Below are 23,632 nucleotides of genomic sequence, written 5' to 3'. Positions count from 1 at the left end.
CAAGCCTTGTTTTATCGTTCTGTACAAGGAATACTGATATGGTGAAAAATACTGAATGCGTATCTCACTTTGAAGCTACTGTACAACATGTTAACATCTCACTTGACACTGACAATCACTGGGGACAAAAAGAATCAACTGCAAAACAGAAATTTCTCATGGAATCGAGAATGGTGTGTGCATAAGACATCTGCAACTGCATCATAGCTCATGTCAGTGATCATTCAGTTTTAATGGTGACTTGTCAGTTTCACAGCTGTTTGAACCACTGTCATTAATGAAACATCAAATTTTCCCAGAAAAAGAACTGGAATCAGCTGTTAATTTGTTTAAAATAAAGTAATCCGACTTACACTACGGACGACATGTGTTATACAGCCAAAATGATGTCACAAAAGCACCAGATGCTCTGATCTTATTGAACTTCCTATATGGAGGCAACCTGACAAAAGTTTTTCCTGAAAGAGTTAAATTTCTGCAGATAATTGTGACCCTGCCAACGATGACTAGACAGGCAGAACAATGCTTCTCTGTGCTACAGAGGATGAAAATATTCATTCCCCCTCCAGGGCTCATCAGTCTTCTGACTGGTTTGATGCAGCCTGTCATGAATTTCCCTCCTGTGCCAACCTCTTCATCTCAGAGTAGCACTTGCAACCTACGTCCTCAATTATCTGCTGGATGTATTCCAATCTCTGCCTCTCTATACAGTTTTTCCCTTCTACAGCTCTCTCTAGTACCATGGAAGTCAATCCCTGATGTCATAACAGAAGTCCTATCATCCTGTGCCTTCTCCTTGTCAGTGTTTTCCACATATTTCTTTCCTCTCCAATTCTGCACAGAACCTCCTCATTCCTTACCTTACCATCCACCTAATTTTCAACATTCGCCTGTAGCAACACATCTCAAATGCTTTGATTCTCTTCTGTTCTGGTTTCCCCACAGTCCACATTTCACTACCGTACAATGCTGTGCTCCAGATGTACATTCTCATTCTCAGAAATTTCTTCCTCAAATTAAGGTCTATGTTTGCTACTAGTAGACTTCTCTTGGCCAGAAATTCCCTTTTTGCCAGGGCTAGTCTTCTTTTGATGTCCTCTGTGCTCCATCCATCATTGGTTATTTTGCTGCCTAAGTAGCAGAATTCCATAACTTCATCTACTTCACAACCATCAATCCTGATAAGTTTTTTGCTGTTCTCGTTTCTGCTACTTCTCATTACTTTCATATTTCTTCAATTTACTCTCATCCATATTCTGTACTCATTAGACTGCCCACTCCATTCAGCAGATCATGTAACTCTTCTTCACTTTCATGCCCAGTGGATCATGTCATTGATCACTTTCACCTGGAACTTTAATTCCACTCCTGAATCTTTCTTTTATTTCCATCATTGTTTCTTTGATGTACAGATAAACACCCATTTTAATCTGAGCATTTTGTTCTTGGTCTTCCACTCTTATTATTCCCTTTTGGTTCTTGTACATATTGTATATTACCCACCTCTCCCTAAAGCTTACTCCTATTTTTCTCAGAATTTAGAACACCTTGCACCATTTAACATTGTCAACTGCTTTTTCTAGGTCGACAAATCCTATGAACGTGTTTTGAGTTTTCTTTAGTCTTGCTTCCATTATCAACTGCAATGTCAGAATTGCCTCTCTGGTGCCTTTACCTTTCCTAAAACCAGACTGGTCGTCATCTAACACATCCTCAATTTTATTTTCCATTTTTCTGTACATTATTTTCGTCAGCAACTTGGATGCATGAGCTGTTAAGCTGATTGTGTGGTAGATCTCATACTTATCAGCTCTTGCAGTCTTCGGAATTGTGTGGATGATATTTTTCTGTATGTCAAATGGTATATTCCCAGAGTCATACATTCTACACACCAACATGAATAGTCATTTTGATACCACTTCTCCTAATGATTTTAGAAATTCTGATGGAATGTTATCGATCCCTTCTGCCTTATTTGATCTTGAGTCCTCCAAAGCTCTCTTAAATTCTGATCATCATACTGGATCCCCTCTCTCTTCTAAATCGACTCCTGTTTCTTCTTCTATCATATCATACAAATCTGCCCCCTCATAGAGCCCTTCAATATTCTCTTTCCACCCAACTGCTCTCTCCCCTGCATTTAGCAATGGAATTCCGATGGTACTCATAATGTTACCACCTTTGCTTTAAATTTCAACGAAGATTGTTTTGAGTTTCCGATACACTGAGTCAGTCCTTCCAACTATCATTTCTTTTTCGATTTTTCATGCACCCATTTTGTCTTAGCTTCCCTGTACTTCCTTCATGTGAAATACTATAAGTGAGGACAGGCCTTGTGTGCTTTTGATGCATTCTGTTGAAGAAGAGGAACGAGAACGTTACTGAATTGTCCAAATTTCAACAAAATGGTCATAGATCATTTTGCAGCACAGAAGGGGAGACAAACTGATTTACTCTATAAACAAACGAATTAATATAATAGAGGGAAACATTCCACGTGGGAAAAATTACATATAAAAATAAAGATGAGGTGACTTACCGAACGAAAGTGCCGGCAGGTCGATAGACACACAAACAAACACAAACATACACACAAAATTCTAGCTTTCACAACCAACGGTTGCCTCATCAGGAAAGAGGGAAGGAGAGGGAAAGATGAAAGGATGTGGGTTTTAAGGGAGAGGGTAAGGAGTAATTCCAATCCCGGGAGCGGAAAGACTTACCTTAGGGGGAAAAAAGGACAGGTATACACTCGCACACACACACATATCCATCCACACATACAGACACAGGCAGACATATTTTTCAATGTCTGCCTGTGTATGTATGTGTGGATGGATATGTGTGTGTGTGCGAGTCTATACCTGACCAGACATATTTTTCAATGTCTGCCTGTGTGGATGGATATGTGTGTGTGTGCGAGTGTATACCTGTCCTTTTTTCCCCCTAAGGTAAGTCTTTCCGCTCCCGGGATTGGAATGACTCCTTACCCTCTCCCTTAAAACCCACATCCTTTCATCTTTCCCTCTCCTTCCCTCTTTCCTGATGAGGCAACCGTTGGTTGCGAAAGCTAGAATTTTGTGTGTATGTTTGTGTTTGTTTGTGTGTCTATCGACCTGCCAGCGCTTTCGTTCGGTAAGTCACCTCATCTTTATTTTTATATGTAACAAACGAATTAAGTTACACAAACCATGCATTAACAGCTGATGAAAACCAATTTCTTTGTTGTAACTACATATTTAGCCTACTAAATGAAGTGCATAAGAAAGGGTGGTAACATGTTTATCCACTGATGTCCCATTTTCCAACACTTTACACCACAAACCATGCAAAAAATTGTGTTCTGGAGAGATCTTTAATAATCTGTATCACTTAAAGTGGATATGTTCATAACATGCAAGTATTAAATATGAAAACCAACAAGACAGTTAACTTCACAGACATTTTAATCAGCATCATAGTTTCCTGGTTTTCTTTTGTCAGCTAATCACGGAACAAGACCTGCAATGTCACAGAAATGTTGCAGACTGAACATACACAAAATATTTAACACCTGAAGTTTAGAAATGAAAACACAAAAAACATTAAGCACGCAGCAAAGCTAACATACACTGCATTAAAGATGTCTCCACAATATTTCTATTAGTATAATTTGTTGCGATATAGTGTCAAGAAATTTGACGTCGGTGCATAAATATGCTTGCTAACTGTAGATATTATCTTGGAGTTAGCTTTTAGTGTTATTTCGTAGTTGATTATAGAACAGAAAGAAGATACAGTAAGTAAACTTTTGGCTATATTGCCCACTGCCCCCTGAAATCTTGATCTTGGTGACAGATTGATCTGCAGTGTAACCTTAGCTCTAGGTTAGTTTTGTCGAATAAATGTCACAGCCTTCCTCAGCATGGAAGCCAAAAGCCACAGTTGGTTTTTGAAGCATTAGAGATCATCCATGTAATTATGTTATACTGTATATGAACTTTATCCTCCTGTGTAAATCTCTTTCCTGTTGTAACTGTTATGACTACTATATAAAGCAAAGAGAGAAAATAAAGAGATTTATCTGCACTTTAATTCTGTCAAAAGCCATTTCTAATTGAATTTTTTTTTATTAAATAACATAAAATGTGAATGTATTAAAATGCCTACTTTTCACCTGCTGATACTACAGTTGTTGGAGTTCCAAACAGATGTGTACAAGCATTTAAACACACACTCAGTCTTAAGATTGTGAAAGCAATGAATATTATACTGGCAGTTGGAAGCAAAAATGGAAAGTTTTCACACCACCATATTACAGTAAAAAAATGGAATATTTGGACAAGGATGTGTGGAGAGCGAGACACTCACTCGCTCACTCACACACACTCACACTCAAGCTCCCTCTCACTCTCTCACCTTTACTTTGTTCTTCAGGTGTACTCATCACATATTTTTGCTTTAATCAATAGAACTGTCAACAAGTGTTACACAGAAGAGCAACTCACATCATGCAGAGGATATGCTGCAACATAAGCTGCTTCTGCAATGAGTCTTTCAATACCAAATGCAAAGTCATCATGTTCAGCTTCTGAGAAACGGTTGCGATCAAGTATGAACTGCACAATACGTGAATGGATGGCTGGTGTAAAAAACCCAGGTGCCTTTATATCAAACCTGCAAAAACAAAGAACCATAAAACATTACACTGACCTATAACATTCAGTTGCATAATCTTGTAATATTAATTTCGACACAGTAAAACTGATGACTAAAATGTGTAAGAAGTGTAAAACGTCTCAGTTTTCTAACATTCATATTTTGATTCCTACAAAGACTGACTGCTATGAAAGAAACATATTTAGAAAGTAAAGAGAAATGGATGAAATTATCACATTTTATCAAATCACTTTGCCCTTTTTTGGAATCTGTAATGTACTAGGTTAAAAAGGGCTAAATACCCTCACAAATTATGGTTGGAACAGTTTAGTAATGAACGGATTCTCTGAAATGATTGCACTGAGGCTGAATCTTGAGCGTGTATGTTTAAAATTCGTTTAAAATTTCATGAAACATGTAAAATCAGAGGATTACTATACTGACTCTTCGCCTTAATTCCGAAGCTGACAAAGCACTTGGTAAAAAATTTAGAGGAATATTAATACAGATACAATCATACAATTAATTTATACTGAAGGCAATTACTGCATTTGAATATTGCATCTGTAGTGCCTCAGTCCAAACAAAATAAACTGATCCTAGCTGACACATGTGCCTCTCTTAAGCAGTCACTGAATTACACTAACCTTGGCTGTGGGTGTGTATCATGTTTGCAATGAAACACCATAGTACCATAGCACACAATAAGCCTGTACAATCATTGCGGAAGAGGACATTATGAACTGAATTTGGTGACTGGATGTGTCAAGAGGTGCAACACAGTAGAGCAGCAATACAACAATGAACTGGGCAATAAGTATTTGATGACAATATATCTCAAAATGGCATGTTCAGCAGATGCCAGGTTTCTCAGTAGGCATCTGTGTTCCCCCAGTTTCATACAGGTTCATCAGCAGAAACAACTCAACCAGAAACTGCACTTCATTACAACAGCTCACTACTGGAAAATCTGCCTGTCAGAAAAATCCTAATCTCCATTGTTCCCTGTGAAGAAGTATGTACACAGCTAGCACTGAGAGCATTACATTATGATCGACTGTCTAGGATGGTAATAGAAAATGTACTAGGGGGGACCCAAAAGAAACCGGACTCCGAGGGCGCTGCCACTCATAGACATAGTGCAGGGTTCTCACGCTAGATGGTGTTAGTAGAGACCTTCATGAAACAGCTGTGCAGACGGTGTCAGTGTAGAGCTGAATGTGGAAGTGTGGTATTGTGTTTCTCTGACAGTTGGCGGGTTACCTCTGCGAAGTCGTTACGGCAACTTTAAAAGAACAAAGAGTGTGTGTGAAATTTTGTTTCCCGCTTAAAAAAACTGCAATGGAGACACATCAAATGCTTCAGGAAGCTTTCCAGGAGGACGCTATGAGCCACACACAGATTTTCAAGTGGTTTGGGCGCTTTAAACGTGGTGAGATTTGTGTTGAGGAGGGGGAGGAGGGGGGATAGCAGGGTGGGGTGGGGGATGGTAAAGTATTGCTGGGAGCATGCGGGGACGAAGTGGAGAGGAGGGTAGGTAGGTGCAATCAGGAGGCTGGACAGAAGATGGGAGAAGGGGAGGTTTGCGGAAAAGTAGAGAAGTAGAAAGACTGCATCGGTGGAACACAGGACTGTGTAGTGCTGGAATGAGAACAGGGATGGGGCTCAGTAGGTAAGGACAATGACTAACAAAGGCTGAGACCAGAAGGGTTACAGGAATGTAGGCATGCTCAGCAACAAGGTGGTCCACTTGTTTCTTGGCCACAGTTTGTCACTGGCCATTCATGTGGACAGACAGCTTGTTGGTTGTCAAGCCCACATAGAATGCAGCACAATGGTTGCAGCTTAGCTTGTAGATCACCTGGTTTCACAGGTAGCCCTGTCTTTGATGGAATAGGTGATGTTTGTGATCAGACTGGAGTAGGTGGTGGTGTGAAGATGTATGGGACAAGTCATGATGTAGGTCTATTGCAGGGATATGAGCCATGAGGCAAAGGGTTGGGAGTAGAGGTTGTGTAGGGATGGATGGGGATATTGTGTAGGTTCGGTGGGTGGTTGAATACTCCTATGGGAGGGGTGGGAAGGATAGAGGGTAGGACATCTCTCATTTTAGGGCACAATGAGAGGTAGTTGGATGCAAGCGGGAACTCTCCCTGCAGTACATCTTACATTCCCGTAACCCTCCTAGCTTCAACGTTTGTTAGTCATTGTCCTTACCAACTAGCCCCTTTCTTGTTCCCGTTCCAGTACTACAAGACCCTATATTCCACCAATGCACCCAGTCTTCTTACTTCTCTCCTTTTCCACTACTATCTCCCTCCCTCCACCCTTTCTTCCCATCTTACGTCTAGCCTCCTGACTGCACCTAACTGCCCTACTCTCCATTTCGTCTCCTCACACTCCCAGCAACACTTCACACTCCCAGCAACACTTTACTGTCCCTCACCCCACTCTGCTATCCCTCCCCTCCCTGATCCAGCCTCCTCCTTACCCCCACCTGTTTGCCTCTCCCGTTGCTACTGCTTGCTGTCTGGCTCCAGTTTCCAGAGACTGTGCTCATGTGTGTGTGTGTGTGTGAGTTGCATTTGCGTGAGTGTGTGTGGGCGCACATGATAATGTGTGAATGTGGGTGTGGGTGTTGTCTATTTTTGACAAATATCTTGTTGGCCAAAAGCTAACTTTCTGACAGTCCTTTTGTTGTGTCTTGCTGTAACTCAGTATGTCTGCTATACGGGTAGTAGCAACTATCCTCTTCATTATACTGTTGCATTCCATCCTGGATTTTCCGTTGTTGTTGTTGATGTTGTTGTTATTGCTGCTGCTGTGGTGGTGTTGTAACCACAGGTAAGTGAAGTGGTAATTGCTGTCCATTCACTAGAATGACAAGACTACATGATCCAACACGAATATGTGATTGTAATCTTAAAGGTGATGTCATGGCATTCAGTTCTCTAGCAATCTTGCGACTTGTCGAACAATAACATATGTACTACCTGAGATTGGATAACTGCATTTCATGTAGCACAATGAACTGTCCTTAAAGAAAATAACCATTTTGGTTAGTCCAATAAAGTGAAATGTACTTCAGAAATTCACAAGCTCCTATCTAGACAAAAAATTTCTTTCTTTCCTTATATTAAAATAAATAAATAAAAACTGAAGTCAACTATAAATAATAACTGAGGTCAACTACAGAATCCCTTAAATGTTGGTAATGTAAATTCCACACAATGAATCTACATTAAGCAATAAGGTCACACACAACAGACATCCTATACTGGGTTATATTAATTGTGCTATTCATGATGGGGAAAATTCTGTTGGTTATTTTCTTTGCTGGTCAAACACAGGAAAGTTAGCATCAGCATCAATATTTGCAAAGCAAAGCTGTACTTTCCACACAAATTCTTAATGCTTTCACACAATTACTAAAATTTAACACCAATAGTGCAATTGAGGTGTTCTGTAAAATGCCAACTTAAACGAAACTGGAATCAGTCAGCAAATCTTACATATTACACCATCACGTCATATATTCTGAAACGCCAATATAAGGTTTAAACACTTTTGGGAGATGACTGTCAACAGCCATTAAGTAATGTATAAAATGAATATTTGAACTGGTTTTGGTCTTTGACCATCTTCATGGATGAGGTTTAAAATGGTTTAAGCCACATTTTGCATTACCGTATTTACTCGAATCTAAGCCGCACTTTTTTTCTGGTTTTTGTAATCCAAAAAACCACCTACGGCTTAGAATCGAGTGCAAAGCAAGCGGAACTTCTGAAAAATGTTGGTAGGTGCTGCCACAACTAACTTCTGCCATCGAATATATGTAGCGCTACACAGGCATGCTTTGTGGGAACAAAGATAAATACTGGCGCCAAAACCTCTGTGTCAGTAAATAAATTTAAAAAAAAGGTGGAAGACGAGCTTTTTTTTTCTCCGCCCCGAGTTTCGACCACTGCATTTTCATACATTATCCAACGAAGTAAATACAAATTCCGTATTGTTCATATTCGAATGTAGCAGAATTTCAATGTACTACGAAAATCCGACTGGCAAGACTGTTTGGGATGTTTGTCAATATGGCCAACTCTACGTTCTGAATTTTTTCCTACCTGTGAGAAGAGATGGTTGCTAATAGGAACCTGATGAAATCTGAATCACATGCAGTATTCTCTTCACCATACGAATAATATGAATATACACATTTTGCCATGTATTCTTTCGTGTTTGCTGCTATCTCATTTAAATGCTGTCTGCCTAATTAACTATGAAACTAGAGTGAGACAACAGCAAACGCGGAAGAATATACATATCGTGTCATGTTTATATTCGTATTATTCTCATGCCTAATAGTCATACAGTCAGAAATGAAGCACGGCAACTGACTAGATTTTTAAATTTAAGATGACTAATTTCTGTGCAGAATTTGATGTACTAAAGAAGCGGCCGCAAAGATTTTCAAACGGAGAAAAATTTTCGTCTAACTCTCGTTCAGAACATGTTCTATCACACACAGTGCATTATATGGTTCTTGTTGATCATTATCAAAGAAAGCAGCAGTGCACGTAACAACAAATAGTAGTCTCTTGCCATTGTTTCGCTAATGAGAAGATTCCTCTTTTTTTTTTTAAAAGAAAAAGCGGCGGTAGCACGCACAAAAGCAAGCCCTGCCGCGAGCGGTGACAGGCCGTAAACAGGCACTATCAGAATGCGATAAACAATGCATGACACAGTACAGTAATGCATTTTCAGCTTAGAGTGACGTAAACACCTATAACAAAGAAAACGGCACTTATCAGATCAAAGCAAAATAAGCAATCGATTCAAACCAGACGAAGCACGTGAAAAAGGAAGAGTACCCGTATAAATATGGGCGGAGCGCCTGATGCATAGCGATGGCTACCTGGTAAAGCTTAATTGCTAAGCTTATGACTCGAACTAAACTACTGTAGCTGTATCGTCATTCATTCGACCTAAATTGTGTTTCATATTACAATGGACCAACTTTGTTTCGAATTGGAGGTGTGGCCTAAAACTTTTCTCTCCCCTTGAATTTTGAGTCTCAAATTTCACGTGCGTCTTAGATTCGGGATTTTTTTTTTTTCCTTTATTTCGAGTCTCATTTTTCAGGTGTGGCTTAGATTTGAGGGCGGCTTAGATTCGAGTATATACGGCAGTCATTACTTAAAATATGTTGTGCAGGCCATGAATGTAAATATATGACTATCAAAGCAAGCATACCAAAACTAAATGTATACAGAGCAGTACTGCTCTGTATACATTTAGTATTCATATGTTTGCTTTTAAAGTCTCGTGTCATATATTTACATCCATATCACGCATGACATATTCTAAGTAATGGGAAATGCAATATGGTGGCTTAAGCCAATTTAACCCTCTTCCGTGAAGATGGTCCAAGACCAAAACTGGTTGATATCTGGGTTTAAAATAAAAAGAACTGATGGTTCAAATATGCATATTATACATATTTCGTTTACATTTGACTGAAATGTTGTTTATGTATGAGGGCCTGAAATGAATAGTAAAGCTATTTACAAATTTTGTTGCTCAGTATGAAGAAGAATTAAGTGATATGCTGAATGGAATGAAAAGTATAATGAGTACAGAATACCGATTGAGAGTAAATTGAAGAAAGACTAAAGTAATGAGAAGAAGCAGAAATGAGAACAGCAAGAAAATTAACATCAGGATTGATGGTTGTGAAGTAGATGAAGTTATGGAATTCTGCTAACTAGGCAGCAAAATAACCAATGACGGATGGAGCACGGAGGACATCAAAAGAAGACTAGCCCTGGCAGAAAGAGCATTTCTGGCCAAGAGAAGTCGACTAGTAGCACACATAAACCTTCATTTGAGGAAGAAATTTCTGATAATGTACATCTGGAGCACAACATTGTATGGTAGTAAGCATGGACTGTGGTAAAACCAGAACAGAAGAGAATTAAATCATTGGAGATGTGTTGCTACAAGCGAATTGTGAAAATTAGGTGGATGATAAGGTAAGAAATGAGGAGGTTCTGCGCAGAATCGAAGAGGAAAGGAATATGTGGAAAACACTGACAAGGAGAAAGGACAGGATGATAGGACATCTGTTAAGACACCAGGGAATAACATCTGAAGTACTAGAGGGAGCTGTGGAGGGCAAAAACTGTAGAGGAAGGCAGAGATTGGAATAAATACAGCAAATAATTGAGGATGTAGGTTGCAAGTGCTACTCTGAGATGAAGAGATTGGCACAAGAGAGGAATTTGTGATGGGCCACGTCAAACCAGTCGGAAGACCGGAAGACTGATGGGTCGGGTCCCCACGAAAAAAAAAAAAAAAAAAAAAAAAAAAAAAAAAAAAAAAAAAAAAAAAAAAAAAACATCACCAGCCCTTTTCCTTCACTCCTCTTTCTTCCCCTTCAACCCCTCTGCCAGAAGAAGAAGCCACTGGTCCCGAAAGCTTGTAAATATCCATATCCTTATGTGTGTGTTCTCCTGTTATCACTTGGCGAGTGTATTTTTTACCTGTCCAATTACTTTTTCAAACATTGCTTTAATGTCAATTAAGTTGTCAAAGAATTGACCCTTCAAGTGAATTTCTGCACTTTCATCATTTTCTGGTAGCTTTGCATTGATAACATACACTATCATCACCTGCAATGATTTTTTTTCCAGAAAAGAATTGCTCGCCTTTTGCATTGTAATTGATTTACAACAGGCATCCAAGTGCCGTCATTTCTGTTGGGGAGTCAAGGTGTGTTGGACAAAACATTGCACACACTTTTCCCTTCTTCAAAAATTCTGGAGAATGTTGAACACTTGATTTAAAGTTGTTGCACCATTATTTGTGACAACAATGTTGACACACTGCAGCTGCATGTCGATTACATACCACTCACATCTCACAACTGACTGACTGAATGTACATATGTTATTTACAGTTATTAGTTCAAGGTGCAACAGTAGTTACTATACTGAAGTCATTTATATGCCAGGAATAAAACCAGTCTCAGAATTTTTTGGCTGGATGGTGTATGATGTGCTGTTGGCTTTGTTTTGATGTTGCTGATAGTGATGGTGGTGATGGCAAGACAAAGACGTTAAGATTTTGAATCTGAGTGTAGTATCTTAACCATTCTGCTCCACTGATTGGAAACTATTTCAAGGAATATATTACTACAGAGCAGCTGTTCTTCCAACATACTATTTCTGGTTGGCATTGGAGGTATTATTATCAACAGTGGTACAATTTTAATCCTCTGCCAATCATCATCTTTTGGTTTAAGAAGCACAAATTTATTACATGGATGTATCCTTGTCTGCTTAATGGATGAGTACAATCCTCAATCGGTTAATCATTGAATGAGTGATAGTGTGCCAATATGAAGAATTCTGGTAAAGTGCCTTAGCAAATTGGCATTAGCCATTACCATTAACACTGCATGTCAGCTAGTATACAAGAGTGTACTAGGATACAACTGTGATGAACATTTTAAGAGGATCTTTATCTGGAGATAATGTGTGAAAAAAGCTTCACAATGATGACAAACAAAATGCTATATTACTGTGTGTGTGTGTGTGTGTGTGTGTGTGTGTGTGTGTGTGTGTGTGTGTGTGTGTGTGTGTGCACGCGCGCGCGTCTGCATGCACGCGCCATACGTGGGTGGGGGTGGCTGGCTAGGAAAAGAGGTTAAGAGTTGGTTGAGACTTTACAAAGAAGGAGTATTTATTATTTCTCTATTAGGATAATGCTAAGACACATAAACAGAGGAAAAACAATGTGCACAGAGTAGTACATACTCACAAGTACTCCCGGTCTCTGCTGTAAACAGCTGTATAACGCTGGTTGGATTTAGGAAAAAGTGTTGGATCCACTTTAAGAGGAGCTGTAGCACGAGCAGCTAACGAAGTGACTCCATCCAAAATGTTGTGCGTTTTCTGATGAACTTCTTGCAGTGCTGGGATCTGTTGCATAGTACAATGACAAATTAATTTTTTTCCCATACAGGCGTAAGATTCATTGAATGCTATAAACAAACTAATTTCTTCAAATTAATAAAACAAGAATTACACATTCTTTTGGCACTATGAACTTGGAGGCAGCACGAGAGATAATAGGTTTTCTGGGGCCACAGTGTTACATGAATACTTTTATTTCACTGTCACTGTAACATAATGATGCTATCTATTAAGTATTAAAATGTGATAGAACTTTTCATGAACTCTTTAAATTGTAAATGAGATCGAGCAAAAATATTTCTTTAATAGCATTGAACAAGTAAGAAAGAGATACTCAGAAAACGTCAAAGGTAAGTTAGTCTGAAGACCTAATATTTTAGGTTACTTTCTTGTTGATGCTACAGAAAAGACACTGTCGTACACCACTTGTTTTACAAGTCCACTCATTGTTAACCAAAGAAACAAAAAAGAAACTTAATCAGTTATCACAAACACACTTCCAATTCGGGTTCGCAGTGTTTACTTGTAGCACCACAGTCACTCCTGGTGACAGTGAAGGTACCCCTATCTCAAAGCTGTTGTGTAATTGAGGCAAAAAGGGTATGCAATGTGCAATGGAGTCAGATGTTGTGAATAACAATCTTGATAAAGGTGACGAGCAGCTCCTCCATTACCAGGAGCTTCACCATACAGAAGGATCATGTTGGTATATTCTGCAAAACGTGTACACAAACATGCTGCTCTAACACTCACAGACATGTTAACAAGGCTCGAATTAGGTCAAAAATATAGGACAGATGTCAAATGATACTAGCCTATTCAATGTAAGCAAGCCCCACCATAACTACCCTGTTGCATACCTAACTAGAAAAAATGTTTTTAAATGACTGTCTAGCACAGAAATGTTACGTTTCCAGACATGGATTACAATTCAAAATATTTTTTACTTGCTCCCCTCTAGACGTCTGTAACGGGAATTTCAGAACATCCTGTATATTTACTTTTAACTTCCCTTTTACATTAGCATTATTGTTTATTTTATATCCTGATAAACCAACCTAAGGTTCAGATTGTTTTCACAAGTCAGTCAACATTCTATGATGGTTTTCAATGGTCCACTATTTGCTTCATCTGACAGTCACATAAGCAGATTTCACTACCTCACTGTTAAGAGCAGAGCAACAATTGGAAATAGCAGTGAACTGAAGACTTTTAAGCTAAATAGTAGCAGGATGCCCATTTTTATTTAACTCACCCATTCAGTCAAGAACATTCTTTTGCTTTCAGACAGACTAAATTTATGTTACATTTACAGTCATTCTACAACTCCTGTACTAGATATATTTCATTGAAAAATTGTGTCAAGGACAAAAGAACAGGATCTTTTATTGCTCTTCTTTTCAGTCTTTAGGTGATTCACTGGATGATCAAAAATAATAAACTGAAGTCCTTTCACTACAAACAGAAAAATAAAGCTACACATCTGGAGTGGTAGTGGTAAGTATTTTGTGAATGAATATTAAAACTGTGTGTTTGATCAGGACTCAAACCCAGATCCTAGACTATCACAGCTAATGCTTTTACGAATTTAGCAGCCATGTTCAGAGCCTCAAATCCATCAATAATTCCCCTCTACTTTCCAAATGCCGTAGATGGCCCCTTTCATGCCTTGCAGGATTAGCACTATAGAGGGTGGCTTGGCCACATTATAGGGGTTGTTTCCAAAATGTATTTTTCACTCCGTATCAGAGTTTATACTAAAAATTCTGCAAGTTTAAGGATCAATAGCTGGCTGAAACCAGTCTCTATTTCCTTGCATTTTGCAGATATACCACCTTCTCAGTTATTCATGTGGACAGTATTAGTGGTTGCAAGTGAATGAGTGCCACAGAATTACCTTATTCTTTTGCAATTAAGTTTCTGTTGGCAAAGGCAAAGTCTCTCACACAACAAACAACTCCACCTGTTCCCAACACTTCATTACCACTGCCATGATAACCAAGATTTACTTATTCTGCAATTTTTTCTTCAATTTATTACACACTTCATTTCTAACACCTAAAATTTTATAAAGCTTGTGAGCTAATTAAAGTGCTATTAAAATACATATGTACCATATGTAAAAGCAGCATTTGGTGAACATATGTTTATGCATTGTCAAACTGTTGTAAAACCAAAAATCTGGGAATTATATAGGTACACCTAAGTGTACTTTCATTTCCCAACTCTCTGCAGTAGATGCAACTGTCCTCTACATGACAATCCTTACTTCTGAAAACCATAAAATATGACCAAATCAAACAATGGAATATCCAGTATGGAATAATGACAATACAACAAATAGGACAGTTTACTACTTGTAGCCACTACGTAGCTCCATTATATTAATGATTGATTCGTTCCTATTCTTAACGTTCAACTTTATTCTCAGGCAAAGCCAGGCATTAACATGGAACCTCAAAGACAAAACAAACAAAAAGCAAATAGTAAATGATTGTGTGCACACTAGAGTCTTTGCCGCTGCCCCTGTACTGTGCACATGCAACTATTCGTCTGCGTGCTCCCACACATCCCCCTCCCTGAAGAGCGGAGCTCCAGGAATGTGCGGAAACTTGTACTGGACCCTTCGCCCAGCTCTTGTGCGAATTTCTGTCTGTACTTCATCGTCGTATCCTCTCACGGCTTCATCTGGCTCGCTGTCCTACCATCCGTTGCACCCTGCAGGGGCCCCTCATCTTGCTGCAGGCCCGCCTCCTCTTCTTGTCTTACATCTTCTAGCAGTAAGTGAGCTGGCTTCACCCGGTCTATTGACACAGGTAACACTCTTATCGCAAACTAGGATAGTCATGGCCTGGTCCATACGGTGTAGTACTTTATAAGGTCCCGTGTATGGCGGCTGCAATGGAGTTCTGACTGCGTCGGTTGGCAACATTACATGCGAGTATTTGCTCAATTCTCAATGTACAAATGGCGGCCTAATGCCACGCCATGTCACTGGTTGTGGCCTAAGCTCGGCCAGTTGAGCCCTTACTCTCGTTAACAAGTACGGTAGGTTCGTCTCACTTGTACTCTTCTGAAAAAACTCTCCAGGTAGGTGTAAGGTTTCGCCGCATACTAATTCCACTGTAGATGCTCCAAGGTCAGGTTTGAAAACAGTGTGTAAGCCTAGTAAAACCAAAAATCTGGGAATTATATAGGTACACCTAAGTGTACTTTCATTTCCCAACTCTCTGCAGTAGATGCAACTGTCCTCTACATGACAATCCTTACTTCTGAAAACCATAAAATATGACCAAATCAAACAATGGAATATCCAGTATGGAATAATGACAATACAACAAATAGGACAGTTTACTACTTGTAGCCACTACGTAGCTCCATTATATTAATGATTGATTCGTTCCTATTCTTAACATTCAACTTTATTCTCAAGCAAAGCCACACACTAACATGGAACCTCTAAGACAAAACAAAGAAAAAGCAAAGAGTAAATGATTGTGTGCACACTAGAGTCTTTGCCGCTGCCCCTGTACTGTGCACACCCAGCTATTCATCTGTGTGCTCCCACATACTCATCACACAGAGGAAATGCTGGGTTGCAGTCTCTTACCATCTCCGACACTCCCCTCCATCTAGCCAGCAAGAAGCACTCCCCTCATGGCTCAGTACCACCCAGGACTGCACTAAGAAAATCACATTCTCTGCTAGAGCTTTGACTATGTCTCGTCAAGCCTGAAATGAGGAATATCCTACCCACCATTCTTATCCCCCTCATACAGTGGCATTCCACTGTTCACTGAACCTATGCAGTATCCCTGTCCATCTTTTCACCACCTTGCACCCAACCCCTTGTCTCATGGCTCATATCCCTGCAGCAGACCTAGATGCAAGACCTGTCCCATACATCCTCCCACCACAACCTACTCCAGTCCAGTCACAGGCATCATCTATATCATTAAAGGCAAGGTTACCTGTGAAAGCAGTGATGTGATCTACTAACTAAACTGCAATCATTGTGCTGCTTTCCATGTGGGCAAAACAACAAGCATGCTTGAAAAGTCTCTGAGAAACTTTGGCCAAGAGACAGCTGTGTCACCCAGTTGTTGAACATGCTGCCCAAAACAAAGCTCTTCAATGACTGATTCACAGCCTGTGCCATCTGGATCCTTCCTACCAACACTAGTTTTTCTGAATTGTGCACGTGGGAACTCTCGCTAGAATATATCCTTCATTCCCGTAACCATCATGGCCTTCAACTTTTGCTAGTCCCTCTCCTTCACCCACCTATGTGTTCTCATTCCATCGCCAACTAGTCCTTTCCCCCTCCTCTACTTGCTTCCTTTCCTATTACCTCCCTCCCTCCCTCCCTCCCTCCACACCTAAACCTCCCAACTGCACCTAGCAGCCCTACCCTGTTCTCAGTACGTCCGTGCGTTCACAATTCAGTCTCAGTGGCCAAAGACGGTGGTAATGTGTGTGTGAGTTGTGCTTGTGTGTTTGTTTTCTACTTAAAAATGAGGTCTTTTGGTCGAAAACTTAAATGTGTAGCAGGCTTTTTGTTGGGCCTGTCTGTGACTCAACGTATCCCCTGTATGGCGAGTAGCAACCTATCCTTTTCATAACAGTCATTATAAAATATGACAAGTTGCACCATGGCTCATCAAACTGTAGGTTCCTCTATAACTGCTGAGTAAGTCAGTTCACAGACAGAGCAAGGCAACAGCATACCACTTCCAACAGGACCATACCTAGTAAAGCACTATGGTCATCAAAACAATCTTCAGATTGTCAACTGATTTACTTTTTAAAATGTTACAAATATAACAATAATATTTCAATCAGTTATTTGTAAAAAATAAAACTGGAGTACAGGTTGATAAACCAATAAAACCACATTTAAGAATACAGTATATAATTTTTACAATAAAAGAATGAAAGGACCAATCTTTATAGTACTTCTGGCTGCTAAATGGTTATGCCACTGCTCATAAGCTTAGAAGAGATGATACGGACTGGACAACAAAGGCAGCATTCTTTTGCAGCTTGCTAGCACTCTTCTTCTGACTGTAATGCAATTACGCTAGCTGGGCAGCCAATAGCAAGAGACACTGCAGCCCAGATGGCACTTAAGCAGGTCCCATCATCATGTCATGTGGATGCAATGACTCCCTCAACTGAATAAATTGTAATAAATAATAAATATATCTAAAAACAAAGATGATGTAACTTACCAAACGAAAGCGTTGGTATGTTGATAGACACGCAAATAAACACAAACACACACACAAAATTCAAGCTTTCACAACCCACGGTTGCTTCATCAGGAAAGAGGGAAAGAGAGGGAAAGACGAAAGGATGTGGGTTTTAAGTGAGAGGGTAAGGAGTCATTCCAATCCCGGGAGCGGAAAGACTTACCTTAGGGGGAAAAAAAGGACAGGTATACACTCGCGCGCCCACACACACACACACACACACACACACACACACACACACACACACACATCCATCCGCACATATACAGACACAAGCAGACATTTTTAAAGGCAAAGAGTTTGGGCAGAGATGACATCTCTGCCCAAACTCTTCGCCTTTACAAATGTCTGCTTGTGTGTGTGTGTGTGTGTGTGTGTGTGTGTGTGTGTGTGTGTGTGTGCGCGCGCAAGCGAGTGTATACCTGTCCTTTTTTCTCCCTAAGGTAAGTCTTTCCGCTCCCGGGATTGGAATGACTCCTTACCCTCTCCCTTAAAACCCACATCCTTTCATCTTTCCCTCTTTCTGATGAAACAACCATGGGTTGTGAAAGCTTGAATTTTGTGTGTGTGTGTTTGTGTTTATTTGTGTGTCTATCAACATACCAATGCTTTTGTTTGGTAAGTTACATCATCTTTGTTTTTAGATATATTTTTCCCACGTGAAATGTCTCCCTCTATTATATTCATATCATCAATTTGCACGTAATAAATAATACAATACACATCTGTTGCAAACTCATACTAATCAGTGAGGAGTTTGTCTGGTTCCTGTCGTTCTGTTGTACAACTTCTAAAATGTCTAACCATTTACTTATTCCAGCTTTATGTAAAATATGTAGATGTTAGTCATTGTTACTAGCATTAAGTCCCTCCTTTTGTATGTGCAGGTCTAATGCTGTCTTATTGTAGAGGGGTGCTTTTTAAATCAATGCGGCTCACAAGCAGACCTAATAAAAATACTGTTATTTGTTTTAAGGCTTTCATATAAATTTGTAGCATCTGAAGATGGCCATCATGGCCAAAGCTGGTTATCTACAGCTACATCTGCATTCTGCAAAACACTGCGAGATGCATAACAGAGGGTACCCGTTACTAGGGTTTCTTCCTGTTCCATTCATATATGCAGTAGGGGAAGAATGACTGTCTCAGTGTCACTGTGTGTGAAATAATTATTCTAATCTTATCCCCACAATGCCTATGTTAGCAATATGTAGGAGTTGTAGTATATTTCTAGAGCAATCAATGAAAGCCAGTTTTTGAAACTTTGTTAATAGCCTTTCTCCAGATAGTTTACGTCTATCTTCAAGTGTCAGCCCCTTTAGTATCCCTGTGACACTCTCCCACGAATTAAACAAACCTGTGATCATTTGTGCTGCCCTTCTCTGTATATACTCAATATCCCCTGTTAATCCTATCTGGTATGGGTCCCACACACTTGAGAAATATTCTAGAACCGATTTCATGAGTGATTTGTAAGTAATCTCCTTTGGAGACTGATAGCACTTCCCCAGTATTCTACCAATAAACTGAAGTTACCACCTTCTGTACCCGTGAGTGAGCCTATGAGATCATTCCATTTCATATCCTTAGAAAATGTTACACCCTGGTACATGTTGGCTGATTACAACATTGATTCTTTGATATTATAGACATAATATACTGCATTTGTTCATTTTGTGAAGTGCAGAATTTTACATTTCCAAACATTTAAAGCAAGTTGTCAACCTCTGCACCCCTTCGAAATCTTATCAAGATCTGACTGAATATTTATGCAGCTTCTTTCAGACAGTACTTCATTACAGAAAACTGAACCATCTGCAAAATGCCTGAGGTTACTGTTAATACTGTCTGCAAGTTTATTAATGTAAATCATGAACAACAAGACTCTCAAACCCCTCTCCAGGCCACACATGAAGTTACTGTGTGATGTTGATTCTCCATCAAAGATAACATGAAGGGTCATCCCTACCATGAAGTCCTCAATCTAGTCATAAATATCACTGCATACCCCATATGATCGTGCTTTTGACAATAAGCGAAGGTGTAGTACTGAGTAAAATGCTTTTTGGAAATAAAAAAATACTGCATCTACCTGTCCGCCTTGGTCTAAAGCTTCCAGCATGCTATGTCACAAAAGTGCAAGTTGGGTTTCACATGATCAATGTTTCTGGAATCCATACTGGTTGGCATTAAACAGATCACACTATCCAAGAAACCTCATTACATTTGAGCTCAGAATACGTTCTAATATTCTACAATAAATTGATGTCAAGGATATTAAATGGTAGTTTTGTGGATCACTTCTACTACCCTTCTTGTACATAGGTGTGATCTGTTCTTTTTTCCAATAACTGGGCATGGTTTTTTGTTTGAGGGATCTATGATAGATTATAGTTAGAAGAGGGACTCACTCAGCCACAAATTCAGCAATTCCATAGGGCCCTGGACATTTGTTCAGTTTTAACGATTTTAGCTGTTTGTCAACACCACTAACACTAACATTATTTCATTCATCTTTTCAGTGGTATGAGGATAAAATTGGAGAAATTCTCCTGGATTGTCCTTTGTAAAGAAACACTTAAAAACGGAGTTCAGCATTTCAGCTTTTGCTTTCCTACCCTCAATTTCAGTTCCTGTCTCGTTCGATAGGGACTGGATGATTGTGCCATAAAACTGTGACTGTGTTGAAAAACAAATAATGCTTTATAAAAAGTCAATTAATGCTTCCTTAGCTAAATGTCATTTTTTCTCAAAAGCTATATTTTTCCTCCACTTTCACGTAAAGAACGATTTTACTCTGTAATTTCCACTCTAAGTGATTCTGCTGGAAGCCACATAACAACGCATTTTGAGAATATCAATACCACAGGAGTTTCCTTCCTTTTCTGACACTTAGTCTTCCACCTCACGAGAGGAATCTAATATTACACATTTCTACCAGACTTCTGACAGGGGGTTATGTTACTTTGGATACTTTCATTATGGCATATATTTTTACAAGTTACATACTAGTTTAAGGCAGGAAACTGAGAATTCCGTTAAAAAGATATATCTCCTGATGCACACCCTATGCAAAATGAACATTAGCAGTTTATGACTATACATCCTTGTTAGTATTACAAGTAATTATGCACATATCATAATCATTATGCTTGCTGAATATCCAGTTTGGCTACCATAAGTTGTCTAAAATGAATAAAAGTTAGTTGCTAGTATTGTGAACAGCCCATGTACAGGGGGTAGGCAAAATAGCATGAACACCCGTACTTACTTGGGAATGGTTTATTAATAAGGGGTTGGAACCCCATTTGCCCATAATACAGCTGCGATTCTTCTGGGAATACTGGCATATAATGATTTATAGTCCCCTGTAGAATGTTATGCCACTCTTCGATCACAACCTCTTCTAACTCCTGTAGTGACGAGGGAGGCGGAAATCTGCTCCGAAGTCTGTGCTCCAATACCGTCCACAAGGGTTCAATGGTGTTCAAGTCCGGGGACTGTGCTGGCAGGGAAGACACTGCAGTTCAGTTGCATGCTCCTCATACCCCAATTGTAGTGTCCTAGCTGTGTGAATGGGGGCATTATCATCCTGAAATATGGCATCATTGCTGAGGAACAACATTTGAATCATGGAGTGCACCTGATCACCTAAAAATTTCACATAATCATTGGCTGTAATACAGCCTTTGAGAGTAATGCTGGGAACAACAGAATACCACGAATGGCTGCCTGTAACATCAAACTTCCACTTCCATGCTTAACTGTTGGAATCAAGCAATCAGAATCGCAGACTTCCTTTGGTTTCCTCCAGACATAAACCCTGCCCGACATTGGAAATAATGAAAATGTTGACTTGTCGGATCACATGATGTGTTTCAACTGATCAGCTGCCCACGATTTATGCTCCTGACCCAATTTTTTACACTTCTTTGCATTGGTTGTTGTCACTAATGGTTTCAGTATAGCAGCTTGTCCATGAATATTCGCTTTATGGAGTTCTTGGCAGACAGTGTCGATTGGTATGTGGTCTCAAAGATGGCTGTTGAGCTCTGCACTCACTTTAGGTGTTGTAGTTTTGTGATGTTTTGACACAATTCATGCTAGTGTACTACGATCTGTCATTCAGTTCTGCTTTGTGCCCACTATTACATTTACACGATGATGTCTTTCCATGTTTTGTGTAGGCTGTCATGACTGTTAAAACAATCGCTCTTGAAACATTCAATAAGTTAGCCATCTTGATTACTTATGGTCCAGCTAACTGGGCCCCTACAATCTGCCCCCTTTTGGAATTATTTTTGGTCTTTCATTGCATGCTGACCTCGGCCTCTGAATGCAAATATGAAGTGTGCACTACTTGTAAACAACCTGCATGGATGCCTTGTCCATACTAAATATGAGCAGTCTGTGCGAAATGTGCCTTACCTGTGTTGTTGACCGTCAAACACAACCATCCCATTACTACCACTTTTCACATTATTTTGCCTATTCCCTGTGTGACATATTAAAATGCTGGTATGTATCATATATGATGTATGCAACACTTGCTCCCTCCAAAAATACTAATTATTAACAACAAAATCTCTAACAACACAACAGATGCATGCATACTTACTAGCATTTACCCTTTCAACCCCCTGCCCTTCTCAAAATTAAATTTCATGGCCAGTGCTGCAGCCATAAACAGTTGTTCTGCTCCTTTACAAAGTATTCATCATGCAAAATAAAATAATTTGAGTAAGAATGCAAGCCAATCTGTTTTGACACAAACATGACCATTTACGAATATGCAGACTCCTACTTAAAAAATGTAAAAAAGTTATATCACAGGACAATATTAGAGTTGTACACCTTTATTAGTGGCAACATAAGAACACTCAAACATATAAATAAAATGTCTGATCTGTACCTTTTGTGACAGGAAAAATGTTGCATGCAACAAGGGATTCATTCTAACGATCTTGTGGACCTGGCATAGATCCTACATACAACAAAAAAGAAAGAAAGTTAAGTACACAGAAGAATCTAATTACTATATGGAACAAGCAACTTCACATACACAGGAATAATAATTAAACAACAGCCTGCAAACAAAAATTTTGGTTGCATGACGTCTACAAAGTTGATCAATGAATACTAATAAAGCAGTGGGTCACACTATCATATTTAAAGAAAGTCAAATTTATGTGCCACCAAGAGTTTGTGAGATAACAATGCTGTTTATGTGGCTAATGCATGTGTCACACAGAGGGGCTAATTAACTATTCATATGGACTTCACGTTACTACTGTCTAAAATTATAAAGTCCAGACATAAATACAACTGATGATTATTAGCAGTTGTTTCCAATATGCTATAAATAAAAGAAAAATGCAGTTCATAGATACCACTAAACAAAAATGAAATAATTACTAATAGATGCCACTTTGACATTTAACTTTTGCTAGCTCAATGTGCTGAACAGCCACATAATATCCAATGCACGAACGCACATAGGCTAAGACCTCTCAAGCTAATGTTCTCTCACAAACTAGCTACGATTACCAGTTATAATGAGTCCCACAACAGTGCCATAGCAGTGGGGAAACTGAATAATGACAGCATATTAGCATTGCTTAATCATATAAAAGCTTTTTACTTTTGAAACAGGATTTTTTAAAAATATTTTTTATATTGGTGATACATTGCGACAGATAACGTGTAGGCTGCTGCAATAATTTTGCGCCTGATGATCATCACTTCGAGCAAAACTGGGAGCAATGAGGA

The 23,632-nt window shown here is 39.3% G+C and overlaps 1 protein-coding gene across 2 annotated transcripts in view; it reads right to left on the bottom strand.

Annotated features, from left to right (window-relative positions):
• Positions 1-23,632, bottom strand: part of LOC126419890 (anoctamin-1-like) — a 133,278-nt gene that overhangs the window by 91,153 nt on the left and 18,493 nt on the right. The window contains exons 4-6 of one of the 2 annotated variants that reach the window (XM_050087153.1): positions 22,776-22,847; positions 12,457-12,617; positions 4,488-4,656 (exon numbers count right to left, since the gene is read on the bottom strand). In XM_050087153.1, the coding sequence (XP_049943110.1) occupies positions 4,488-4,656; positions 12,457-12,617; positions 22,776-22,847 (402 nt within the window). The remainder of the gene's footprint in view (positions 1-4,487; positions 4,657-12,456; positions 12,618-22,775; positions 22,848-23,632) is intronic. The other variant, XM_050087154.1, reaches the window with a different exon arrangement.

The sequence above is a fragment of the Schistocerca serialis genome, chromosome 9 (genome assembly GCF_023864345.2).
Source record: "Schistocerca serialis cubense isolate TAMUIC-IGC-003099 chromosome 9, iqSchSeri2.2, whole genome shotgun sequence".
NCBI lineage: Eukaryota > Metazoa > Arthropoda > Insecta > Orthoptera > Acrididae > Schistocerca > Schistocerca serialis.
This window is presented reverse-complemented; position numbering and strand designations above follow the sequence as displayed.